At 48.3% G+C, this 13,022-nt stretch overlaps 1 protein-coding gene across 3 annotated transcripts in view; it reads left to right on the top strand.

Annotated features, from left to right (window-relative positions):
• The window catches only part of LOC137335889 (FHF complex subunit HOOK interacting protein 2A-like), a 44,125-nt gene that overhangs the window by 18,197 nt on the left and 12,906 nt on the right, over positions 1-13,022 (top strand). For 2 of the 3 annotated variants that reach the window (XM_068001396.1, XM_068001395.1), the window contains 7 exons: positions 566-762; positions 1,499-1,616; positions 3,085-3,161; positions 6,251-6,443; positions 6,838-7,004; positions 11,713-11,856; positions 12,786-12,876. In XM_068001396.1, the coding sequence (XP_067857497.1) occupies positions 566-762; positions 1,499-1,616; positions 3,085-3,161; positions 6,251-6,443; positions 6,838-7,004; positions 11,713-11,856; positions 12,786-12,876 (987 nt within the window). Of the gene's footprint in view, positions 1-565; positions 763-1,498; positions 1,617-3,084; positions 3,162-6,250; positions 6,444-6,837; positions 7,005-11,712; positions 11,857-12,785; positions 12,924-13,022 lie in introns of all 3 variants that reach the window. The other variant, XR_010966534.1, reaches the window with a different exon arrangement.

Raw genomic sequence — 13,022 nt, 5'->3', positions numbered from 1 at the left:
AGGAAGCCTCCGAAAGCTTGTGAATTTAAAATAAAATTGCTGGACTATAACTTGGTGTTGTAAAATTGTTTACATTTTAATGGGGGCGGGGCTATGATAATTAGCTGTTCTACTGTTCCAGTGAAAGGGCCGGGCAGCACAAAACTATCAGGAAATTTTGGCATGGCGTAAGTGATGGCCTGAGTCACTCTTGCCAGAATTTCCTGCAAATGGTAATGGCGTGTGCCGTAGATGCACCGTTACTATGGTGCAACTTTCCTGCAAATTGCAGCCCGTGCTTTCTGTGCTTGTTACATTTCCATTATAAATTTCTGTGTCCACGTTTATAATGGAAGCTGCCTATGTAAACTTGTCACACTGTCGTGACACCTCCTCCCCTGCCAGTGTTGGTGCTGCAGTGCCTCCTGTGGTGAGGAGGAGTAATGTCAGCGGGACAAGTTTACATAAGCAGTTTCCATTCTAAATGTGGGAGAGGGATTTAAAATGGAAAAAACTGATGGGAAGTGCTTGCAGATGTAAGATTTCAAACATAGATTTTCGTAATAATTATATTCTCTGTATTTAGAAAAATCGATTTGCATTGAAGGCCTGCGAAGGCTTGCTTCTGCTGGTCATGTTACCAGAGGAGGGAGCAGCAAGGTACATGGTTGAAAGCACAGCATTGTGTCGCACACTGACCGACAGACTGTCTGATCTCTACAAGCTGATACCGGACTCCATTCACCCTGGAGAAGTTGAGTTACTGGGAAGAGTTAACTGGCGGTACGTAAAACTATTTCAGTTCAAGAAAGGGAAAAAACAGAAATACTTACATTTGTTTAGCTCCTTATCACATTATCGAAATGTCTCAAAGCACTTCGCACAGTGAATTACTTATGAAGTTCAACAACAACTTGCACTTTTATATAGCACCTTTGATGTAGTAAAACATCCCAAGACGCTTTACAGGAGTGTAATCAGACAAAAAAATTGACACATAGAAAGGTTATAGCATGGGAGGTCATTCAGCCCATCGAGTCCGTGCCGGCTCTTCGCAAGAGCAATCCAGCTGGACTCACTCCCCCGCCCTATCCCCGTAGCCCTGCAAAATTTTTCCCTTCATGTACTTATCCAATTCCCTTTTGAATCTGCCTCCACCCCCCCCTCCCCCTCGGGCAGTGCATTCCAGATCCCAACCACTCACTGTGTGAGAAAGTTTTTCCTCATGTCGTCTTTGGTTCTTTTGCCAATCACCTGCAAATCTGTGTCCTCTGGTTCTTGACCCTTCCGCCAATGGGAATGACACCGAGCCACGTAAGGAGGTATTAGGACAGGTGACCAAAAGCTTGGGAAAAGAGGTAGGTTTTAAGGAGCTTTTTAAAGGAGGAGAGTTGCAGTGAATGTGTGACGAGAACAAATCCCATTGACAAGTTAAAATATTTCATGTACCAACCTGCTGTTGAGTGGATACTGCCGCATACTAACTGATGCTGTGGCCTGGTTTTCCCTGCACCCCCAGGTCGCACTATGCTGCCAGTCACATGGAAGATGCAGAGTCATTTCCAGGAAAGGGAGCTGTGGTAGCTTTCTTATCGTGGCTGGACTATTGTGATCAGCTGGTGAAAGAAGCTCATAAGGTACGTTGCTGCGCCAAGTGTAGGAGTGGAGTGTTTTAGCTTATCGTAGTATCGCAGTGGGTACAGCACAGGAGGAGACCATTCGGCCCATCGTGTCTGTACCAGCTCTTTGGAAGTCCCACTCCCTGCTCTTTCCCCATAGCCCTGTATATATTTCCTTTTTCAAGTATTTATCCAATTCCCTTTTGAAAGTTACGATTGAATCTGCTTCCACCGCCCTTTCAGGCAGCGCATTCCAGATCATAACAACTCACTGTGTAAAAAAACAAATGTTTCCTCGTGGTGTTGCCTCTGGCTCTTTTGTCGATCACCTTAAATTTGTGTCTGGTTACCGACCCTTCTGCCACTGGAAACAGTTTCTTCTTATTTACTCTGTCAAAACCGTTTATGATTTTGGGCACCTCTATCAAATCTCCTCTTAACCTTCTCGAAGGAGAACAATCCCAGCTTCACCAGTCTCCCCACATAACTGAAGTCCCTCATCCCTGGTACATTATAGTTACTCTTTTTTTATTATTCGTTCATGGGATGTGGGCGTCGCTGGCGAGGCCAGCATTTATTGCCCATCCCTAATTGCCCTTGAGAAGGTGGTGGTGAGCCGCCTTCTTGAACCGCTGCAGTCCGTGTGGTGAAGGTTCTCCCACAGTGCTGTTAGGAAGGGAGTTCCAGGATTTTGACCCAGAGACGATGAAGGAATGGCAATATATTTCCAAGTCGGGATGGCGTGTGACTTGGAGGGGAACGTGCAGGTGGTGTTGTTCCCATGTGCCTGCTGCTCTTGTCCTTGTAGGTGGTAGAGGTCGCGGGTTTGGGAGGTGCTGTCGAAAAAGCCTTGGCGAGTTGCTGCAGTGCATCCTGTGGATGGTACACACTGCAGCCACGGTGCGCTGGTGGTGAAGGGAGTGAATGTTTCGGGTGGTGGATGGGGTGCCAATCAAGCGGGCTGCTTTGTGCTGGATGGTGTTGAGCTTCTTGTGTTGTTGGAGCTGCACTCATCCAGGCAAGTGGAGAGTATTCCATCACACTCCTGACTTGTGCCTTGTAGATGGTGGAAAGGCTTTGGGGAGTCAGGAGGTGAGTCACTCGCCACAGAATACCCAGTTACTGGATTTTAGCTACTGTTTGATCTTGGAGGTTCTGGAGATTCTTAAAAAGGTGGTGATCTTACCAGGTTTTGCCTGGTGACGGTTGCACCCATTTAGATGCCATCCCGAGATTGTCACCCCCGACGATTAAAGCAGAGGATGAGCTCGGGGACACCACATTATCTGGTCTCGCCTTTTGAGGTAAACGCAAGTCTCAGTTCGGTGATGCATTGAATACCGGCTGTGAGCTGACTGTCACCAACCGGTTTATTGGTGGGGGCCACCTGACGAGCAGGCTTGCTTTGTGTTGTACTTACTGCCTGGCTCTGCCGACATTTCCAGGGGCCAGTGAGTAACACTTCCATTTCCTCTTCATCACCCAGGTAACTGCTGCTGCTGTGGCCCAGGAGATCAGGGAGCGATTCTTCCTCAGGATCTTGGAGCCACAGCTATTACAGGTGTAAGTAATTAATGCTCTCTCCTTCAGTAACTTCTCATGACAAACGGGAGAAATACAACAATTAACCAATTTACCTGCCATGACTTTGACGAGCAGTCGGAGGTCAAGTTTATGTGGATCACGTGCAGGAGGTCAGGTTTATGTGGATCACGTGCAGTCGGAGGTCAGGTTTACGTGGATCACGTGCAGTAGGTCAGGTTTATGTGGATCACGTGCAGTAGGTCAGGTTTATACGGATCACGTGCAGTAGGTCAGGTTTATACGGATCACGTGCAGTAGGTCAGGTTTATGTGGATCACGTGCAGTAGGTCAGGTTTATGTGGATCACGTGCAGTAGGTCAGGTTTATGTGGATCACGTGCAGTAGGTCAGGTTTATACGGATCACGTGCAGTAGGTCAGGTTTATATGGATCACGTGCAGTAGGTCAGGTTTATATGGATCACGTGCAGTAGGTCAGGTTTATATGGATCACGTGCAGTAGGTCAGGTTTATGTGGATCACGTGCAGTCGGTCAGGTTTATGTGGATCACGTGCAGTAGGTCAGGTTTATACGGATCACGTGCAGTAGGTCAGGTTTATGTGGATCACGTGCAGTGGGTCAGGTTTATATGGATCACGTGCAGTAGGTCAGGTTTATATGGATCACGTGCAGTAGGTCAGGTTTGTATGGATCACGTGCAGTCGGAGGTCAGGTTTATACGGATCACGTGCAGTAGGTCAGGTTTATATGGATCACGTGCAGTAGGTCAGGTTTATATGGATCACATGCAGTAGGTCAGGTTTATATGGATCACGTGCAGTAGGTCAGGTTTATATGGATCACGTGCAGTAGGTCAGGTTTATATGGATCACATGCAGTAGGTCAGGTTTATGTGGATCACGTGCAGTAGGTCAGGTTTATGTGGATCACGTGCAGTAGGTCAGGTTTATGTGGATCACGTGCAGTCGGTCAGGTTTATGTGGATCACGTGCAGTAGGTCAGGTTTATGTGGATCACATGCAGTAGGTCAGGTTTATGTGGATCACGTGCAGTCGGTCAGGTTTATGTGGATCACATGCAGTAGGTCAGGTTTATGTGGATCACATGCAGTAGGTCAGGTTTATGTGGATCACGTGCAGGAGGTCAGGTTTATGTGGATCACGTGCAGGAGGTCAGGTTTATGTGGATCACGTGCAGTAGGTCAGGTTTATGTGGATCACGTGCAGTAGGTCAGGTTTATGTGGATCACGTGCAGTAGGTCAGGTTTATATGGATCACGTGCAGTAGGTCAGGTTTATGTGGATCACGTGCAGGAGGTCAGGTTTATGTGGATCACGTGCAGTAGGTCAGGTTTATGTGGATCACGTGCAGTAGGTCAGGTTTATGTGGATCACGTGTTGTAGGTCAGGTTTATATGGATCACATGCAGTCGGTCAGGTTTATGTGGATCACGTGCAGTAGGTCAGGTTTATGTGGATCACGTGCAGTAGGTCAGGTTTATGTGGATCACGTGCAGTAGGTCAGGTTTATATGGATCACGTGCAGTAGGTCAGGTTTATATGGATCACGTGCAGTAGGTCAGGTTTATATGGATCACGTGCAGTAGGTCAGGTTTATGTGGATCACGTGCAGTAGGTCAGGTTTATGTGGATCACATGCAGTAGGTCAGGTTTATATGGATCACATGCAGTAGGTCAGGTTTATGTGGATCACGTGCAGTAGGTCAGGTTTATGTGGATCACGTGCAGTAGGTCAGGTTTATGTGGATCACGTGCAGTCGGTCAGGTTTATGTGGATCACGTGCAGTCGGTCAGGTTTATGTGGATCACGTGCAGTAGGTCAGGTTTATGTGGATCACATGCAGTAGGTCAGGTTTATGTGGATCACATGCAGTAGGTCAGGTTTATATGGATCACATGCAGTAGGTCAGGTTTATGTGGATCACGTGCAGTAGGTCAGGTTTATGTGGATCACGTGTAGTAGGTCAGGTTTATGTGGATCACATGCAGTAGGTCAGGTTTATATGGATCACATGCAGTAGGTCAGGTTTATGTGGATCACGTGCAGTAGGTCAGGTTTATGTGGATCACGTGCAGTAGGTCAGGTTTATATGGATCACGTGCAGTAGGTCAGGTTTATATGGATCACGTGCAGTAGGTCAGGTTTATATGGATCACGTGCAGTAGGTCAGGTTTATATGGATCACGTGCAGTAGGTCAGGTTTATGTGGATCACGTGCAGTAGGTCAGGTTTATGTGGATCACGTGCAGTAGGTCAGGTTTATGTGGATCACGTGCAGTCGGTCAGGTTTATGTGGATCACGTGCAGTAGGTCAGGTTTATGTGGATCACGTGCAGTAGGTCAGGTTTATGTGGATCACGTGCAGTAGGTCAGGTTTATGTGGATCACGTGCAGGAGGTCAGGTTTATGTGGATCACGTGCAGTAGGTCAGGTTTATGTGGATCACGTGCAGTAGGTCAGGTTTATGTGGATCACGTGCAGTAGGTCAGGTTTATGTGGATCACGTGCAGTAGGTCAGGTTTATGTGGATCACGTGCAGGAGGTCAGGTTTATGTGGATCACGTGCAGTAGGTCAGGTTTATGTGGATCACGTGCAGTAGGTCAGGTTTATATGGATCACGTGCAGTAGGTCAGGTTTATATGGATCACGTGCAGTAGGTCAGGTTTATGTGGATCACGTGCAGGAGGTCAGGTTTATATGGATCACATGCAGTAGGTCAGGTTTGTATGGATCACGTGCAGTTGGAGGAGCTTCCTGACATTGTGTCCTCGGTGTTACCCTGAGAACTCTCCCTCTGCCCACCCCCAAACCATCTCTGCACTCTGTCCGACTCAACAAGCTGACCTTCTGCCAGTTCCAGTCACACCTTCTGTCATTTGGGGTCTACATTTAATCTACATCACTGGCTACAGATCCTGCGCTTGTTAAGTGTATTTCTGCTCCATGTGACGAATGTTGTCGTGAAAAGTTAGTTGAGCTTGACATGTGCCTTTTTGATATAAGATGCGCCTCTGATCAGAGCACTGTTGCAGACCTGGTGTTGCTGCCTCTGATTGACGACTGCAGGCATTATCTGTCCTTCGCAGGTCTGAGATCGGAATCCTCTCCTCCACCTCGCTGCTTATGCTGGTTGTGCATCAAATCACCTCCCCTCGGTTGCTGGATCAACTTGTTTTCTTCTTGCTGGGAGATCAGAGAGAGGCGGAGGTGCCCATGGACACAGCCTGTCACCTGCTGCGTTCCCAGCTGATAGAACACTGCAACCATCTGTCTGATGAGGTGAGGTCACGGCAGCGCGGTGAGATCGGCCCGGTGAGGTTACAGGGCGGCCCGGTGAGGTTACAGGGCGGCCCGGTGAGGTTACAGGGCGGCCCGGTGAGGTTACAGGGCGGCCGAGAGGGGTTTAGTCTCTTGCAATCATTAGGTTTTGCTAAAAGGTTTGTCAGCCGCTCAACTTAAAGCTTCTGTTGAAGCAACAGTTACTAAATGCAGTGTCTGAGCTGGGCTCGGATGTGGGTTTGGGTCTTGTCTCAGAGGTTGAACTTATAACCTAGGCTGACACTCCAGCTCCACAAAAACGCAACCTGTTAGCTTTCAATATATTAGGAGTAAAAGGTGTTCACTGTGTGTTGCTGCAGTGTGAGTGAGCTGTGTGTGTTTTGGCTTCTTGTAGATCAGTATGGCCACACTGAGGTTATTCGAGCATCTCCTGCAGAAACCCCACGAGCATGTCATTTATAACTTGGTGCTCCGGAACCTGACTGACCGCTGCTACATTGGACACAGCGCCAGTGGACATGAGGACAGGACTGCTGAGTCCGAACACCTGGATGAGGCAGAGTAAGAGTTTCAAACAACTGTTGTCTTACATGACATTTGTATTTTCAAAAGGCATTCGATAAGGTGCCACATAAAAGGTTGTTACACAAGACAAGGGCTCATGGGGTTGGGGGTAACATATTAGCATGAATAGAGGATTGGTTAATGGACAGAAAGCAGAGAATAGGGATAAACGGGTCATTCTCAGGTTGGCAGGCTGTAACTAGTGGGGTGCTGCAAGGATCGGTGCTTGGGCCTCAGCTATTTACAATCTATATTAATGACTTAGATGAAGGGACAGAGTGTAATGGAACCAAGTTTACTGACGATACAAAGCTAGGTGGGAAAGTAAACTGTGAGGAGGGCACAAAGAGTCTGCAAAGGGATATAGACAGGTTAAGTGAGTGGGCAAGAAGGTGGCAGATGGAGTATAATGTGGGGAAATGTGAGATTATTCACTTTGGTAGGAAGAATAGAAAAACAGAATATTTTTTAAATGATGAGAAACTATTAAATGTTGGTGTTCAGAGGGATTTGGGTGTCCTCGTACAAGAAACACAAAAAGTTAGCATGCAGGTACAGCAAGCAATTAGGAAAGCAAATGGCATGTAGGCCTTTATTGCAAGGGGATTGGAGTACAAGAGTAAGGAAGTCTTACTACAATTGTACAGGGCTTTGGTGACACCTCACCTGGAGTACTGCGTACAGTTTTGGTCTCCATACCTAAGGAAGGATATACTTGCCTTAGAGGCAGTGCAACAAAGGTTCAATAAATTAATTCCTGGGATGAGAGGGTTGTCCTGTGAGGAGAGGTTGAGTAGAATGGGTCTATACTCTCTGGAGTTTAGAACAATGAGAAGTGATCTCATTGAAACATATAAAATTCTGAGAGGGCTTGACAGGGTAGATGCTGAGAGATTGTTTCCCCCTGGCTGGAGAGTCTGGAACTAGGGGTCATAGTCTCAGGATAAGGGGTCGGCCATTTAGGACTGAGATGAGGAGGAATTTCTTCACTCAGAGGGTTGTGAATCTGGAATTCTCTACCCCAGAGGGCTGTGGATGCTGAGTCGTTGAGTGTATTCAGTGCTGAGATAGATAGATTTTTGGACTCTAGGGGAATCAGGAAGATGGGGATCAGATGGGAAAGTGGAGTTGAGGTTGAAGATCAGCCATGATCTGATTGAATGGCGGAGCAGGCTCGAGGGGCCGTATGGCCTACTCCTGCTCCTATTTCTTATGTTCTTATGACATCGTGGTTTCAGTGATCGTGTGAAGTCTGGGCTGGGTTTTAACTGGTTTCCTTCCTTTGCTGGGTCATACACTCTGTGTCTAAGTCTGATTTAGACATCTCCTTCTAGGAGTCCAGCAAAGCTATGGGAAAGTCAGTCTCTCACAGGGATGTCCAGATTACAGCACCTGACCCCTGACCACCAGCCCAGGAACCAGGAGACTTGGTTCTGTTTGCCCTTGTATTTCTCACTCGCTTTGTCCCGTTTGAATCTCATGGGCTGGAGCTTTGGAAAGAACTGTTCTTAGCATTGTTCCCTCATTGCCTGTATCTAAACACCAAGACCTGCAGCTGAAAATAGTTGAAAATTGACAGGAATGTTGATTTAAACTTTATATGTGGCCTGTGAGTTTCTGAGGTATAAACCTAAGTGGCCCCACGAAGACAAAAAGCTTGGAAATGGCAGCTGTCGGGATAAAAGGGTCATTTTCAGGATGGCAGTCTGTAACTAGTGGGGTGCCGCAGGGCTCAGTGCTGGGGCCTCAACTATTTACAATATATATCAATGACTTGGATGAAGGAACAGAGTGTCTTGTGGCCAAATTTGCTGATGATACAAAGATAGGTGGAAAAGCAAGTTGCGATGAGGACACAAAGTGTCTGCAAAGGGATATTGACAGGTTAAGCGAATGGGCAGAAATTTGGCAGATGGAATATAATGTGGGAAAATGTGAAGTCATCCACTTTGGGAGGAAAAATAAAAGAGCAAAATATTATTTGAATGGAGAAATACTACAAAATGCTGTGGTACAGAGGGATCTGGGTGTCCTGGTACATGAAACACAAAAAGTCAATGTACAGGTGCAGCAGGTAATCCGGAAGGCAAATAGAATATTGGCCTTTATTTCAAGGGGGATGGAGTATAAAAGCAGGGAAGTCATGCTACAACTGTACAGGGTGCTGCTGAGACCACACCTGGAGTACTGAGTACAGTTCTGGTGCCCTTATTTAAGGAAGGACATACTTGCATTGGAGGCAGTTCAGAGAAGGTTCACTAGGTTGATTCCGGGTATGGAAGGGTTGTCTTATGAGGAAAGATTGAACAGGTTGGGTCTATACTCATTGGAGTTTAGAAGAATGAGAGGAGATCTTATTGAAACATACAAGATTCTGAGGGGACTCGATAGGGTAGATGCTGAGAGGATGTTACCCCTCATGGGGGAATCTAAAACTAGGGGACATAGTCTCAGAATAAGGGGTCGCCCGTTTAAGACGGAAATGAGGAGGAATTTCTTCTCCCAGGGGGTCGTGAATCTTTGGAATTCTTTACCCCAAAAAGCTGTGGAGGCTGAGTCATTGAATACATTCAAGGCTGAGTTAGACCAATTTTTGATCAGCAAGAGAGTCAAAGGATATGGGGAAAGGGCGGGAAAGTGGAGTTAAGATAAAAATCAGTTCAGCCATGATCTCATTGAATGGCGGAGCAGGCTCGAGGGGCCGAATGGCCTACTCCTGCTCCTATCTCTTATGGTCTTATGGTCTGTCGAAGATGTGAAGTGTACCTGGCACCACAGCCACCCTTGCTCTCAATTTGCTCCCATTCTGTGAGGCAGAGTCTGGATTCTGCACCCTGGTTCCAAGTGGGAGGACAGTCATGCACTGTGATGGGTGCCTGGGCAGTTTTAAACTGTGGCTTCACACTGGACAGGGATGGGACTGCATCTGACACAAACACCCTGTGGTGTGGGACTGTTCCTTGGCTCAGGGTGTTCAGGAGTCAGATTGCTGATTGAGTTATACTCCCAGTTCTGCAACGTTGCACACCCTAAAGTTTAATGTATCAGCTCAGAAGTAACAGTGACGTACACCATCAAAGGTGTGACTGGACAATGAGTTCTGTACCGTGGCAATGAATGGTGTTGAATGCGTTCCATTGGACCAGGCACGGGTCGAATGCGTTCCATTGGACCAGGCACGGGTCGAATGCGTTCCATTGGACCAGGCACGGGTCGAATGCGTTCCATTGGACCAGGCACGGGTCGAATGCGTTCCATTGGACCAGGCACGGGTCGAATGCGTTCCATTGGACCAGGCACGGGTCGAATGCGTTCCATTGGACCAGGCACGGGTCGAATGCGTTCCATTGGACCAGGCACGGGTCGAATGCGTTCCATTGGACCAGGCACGGGTCGAATGCGTTCCATTGGACCAGGCACGGGTCGAATGCGTTCCATTGGACCAGGCACGGGTCGAATGCGTTCCATTGGACCAGGCACGGGTCGAATGCGTTCCATTGGACCAGGCACGGGTCGAATGCGTTCCATTGGACCAGGCACGGGTCGAATGCGTTCCATTGGACCAGGCACGGGTCGAATGCGTTCCATTGGACCAGGCACGGGTCGAATGCGTTCCATTGGACCAGGCACGGGTCGAATGCGTTCCATTGGACCAGGCACGGGTCGAATGCGTTCCATTGGACCAGGCACGGGTCGAATGCGTTCCATTGGACCAGGCACGGGTCGAATGCGTTCCATTGGACCAGGCACGGGTCGAATGCGTTCCATTGGACCAGGCACGGGTCGAATGCGTTCCATTGGACCAGGCACGGGTCGAATGCGTTCCATTGGACCAGGCACGGGTCGAATGCGTTCCATTGGACCAGGCACGGGTCGAATGCGTTCCATTGGACCAGGCACGGGTCGAATGCGTTCCATTGGACCAGGCACGGGTCGAATGCGTTCCATTGGACCAGGCACGGGTCGAATGCGTTCCATTGGACCAGGCACGGGTCGAATGCGTTCCATTGGACCAGGCACGGGTCGAATGCGTTCCATTGGACCAGGCACGGGTCGAATGCGTTCCATTGGACCAGGCACGGGTCGAATGCGTTCCATTGGACCAGGCACGGGTCGAATGCGTTCCATTGGACCAGGCACGGGTCGAATGCGTTCCATTGGACCAGGCACGGGTCGAATGCGTTCCATTGGACCAGGCACGGGTCGAATGCGTTCCATTGGACCAGGCACGGGTCGAATGCGTTCCATTGGACCAGGCACGGGTCGAATGCGTTCCATTGGACCAGGCACGGGTCGAATGCGTTCCATTGGACCAGGCACGGGTCGAATGCGTTCCATTGGACCAGGCACGGGTCGAATGCGTTCCATTGGACCAGGCACGGGTCGAATGCGTTCCATTGGACCAGGCACGGGTCGAATGCGTTCCATTGGACCAGGCACGGGTCGAATGCGTTCCATTGGACCAGGCACGGGTCGAATGCGTTCCATTGGACCAGGCACGGGTCGAATGCGTTCCATTGGACCAGGCACGGGTCGAATGCGTTCCATTGGACCAGGCACGGGTCGAATGCGTTCCATTGGACCAGGCACGGGTCGAATGCGTTCCATTGGACCAGGCACGGGTCGAATGCGTTCCATTGGACCAGGCACGGGTCGAATGCGTTCCATTGGACCAGGCACAGATGGACCCACTTTTTTTCCCCAGAGAACTGGAAGAAGATCCTTTCTTCACTGACATCTACACAGGGAGCAGATTCCCAGCTTCTGATTGGCTTGTTGCACCAGCAGCATCAACACATGAAGCAGCAAAAGGTGATGGGAAACCAGAGGTCAACAAAATAGTCAACAGGTGAGTGTGATATTTCAGCTTGTTTACTGTTTGGTTTCATGGATGAAATTCACATGGACAGACCTCACCTGTTGCACTGTCTCTCGGTTATCTGGTATGTTTGTATCTGGCTGGACAGGTGATACTCTGTCATTTGACGTTTGGAAACCACTGACTTACCAGTCATATAACCCCCTGCCATACGTCATCGGCAAGTGTTTGTTCATCCCAGCCTTTCTGTTGCATCTTTGCACCTTAACACTTAGCTTTAGGGGTTTTGAGATGCAGCGATGAGATTGATGATAAATTTGTATTTGTGTATACAGTGTGTTCAAAATCCCATTTCTTCTCCCTCTGCCTAACTCCATCTCTGCTTTCCCTTCTAATCACGCTGCTTTCTTTATCCTAACTTCATAAAGTGCCTGGTTGGTTTGAATGTTTTAACCAGGTTGTCCATTAGTTAATAGGAGGAATTATTTACATAGAGGAACATTGCACACAGTTCAGGACATTAAAATTAGTATGCTGTGCAGGAGTCTGTTTGAAAACAGGTACTTGGTGAAGTGTGTACAATATTTATATTTTCACCACATCCGATGGATTTCCTCCATCTTGTGCCGATGTCTGTGCTGCCGTGCATGTTCAGTCTGTAGTTTGTCTCTGAGCTAGTGTGACTGTGAAGAACGCTGGAAAGAAGGAAAAGGCAGAGAGTCATCATGAGCAGCTCTCGACAGACGCTGGCAGGGGATTACAGAGCAGCATGGCCTTGGATAGGGTCAAGCAGAACTCACCAAATCACAGAACAATGCACAGAATGAAAGGAAGGAGGAATGGGATAAGGTTGAATAACGAGGATTCAGGGAAAGAAAAGGTACAATGGGAAATCTATGGAGGAACCTCTGGATTGGTAACATTTCACAACCTTTAGTTTCTGTCTCTTTGTATTCCAGCTTCCTGTGTCTTGTTCCTGATGCAGTGAAAACCTCTCAGCTTGTGGAAGGCTCAGGATACGACACTTACCTTGTGGATGCTCATCGAATGGTGAGACGGTTGTTTGCCTTTGCTGACGTACGAGAATGGTGTCTCATGTGAGTGACTACAGTTTCCCAGAAAGTGAAGGATTGCACAGTCTGAGACAAAATGCCGGCATTGCTGACCCTACCAGTTGAGCAGTGCAGTGTGTTGGA

The sequence above is a fragment of the Heptranchias perlo genome, chromosome 20 (genome assembly GCF_035084215.1).
Source record: "Heptranchias perlo isolate sHepPer1 chromosome 20, sHepPer1.hap1, whole genome shotgun sequence".
NCBI lineage: Eukaryota > Metazoa > Chordata > Chondrichthyes > Hexanchiformes > Hexanchidae > Heptranchias > Heptranchias perlo.
Note: the sequence above shows the minus strand (reverse complement) of the source record. Positions and strands in the feature narration are given on the sequence as shown.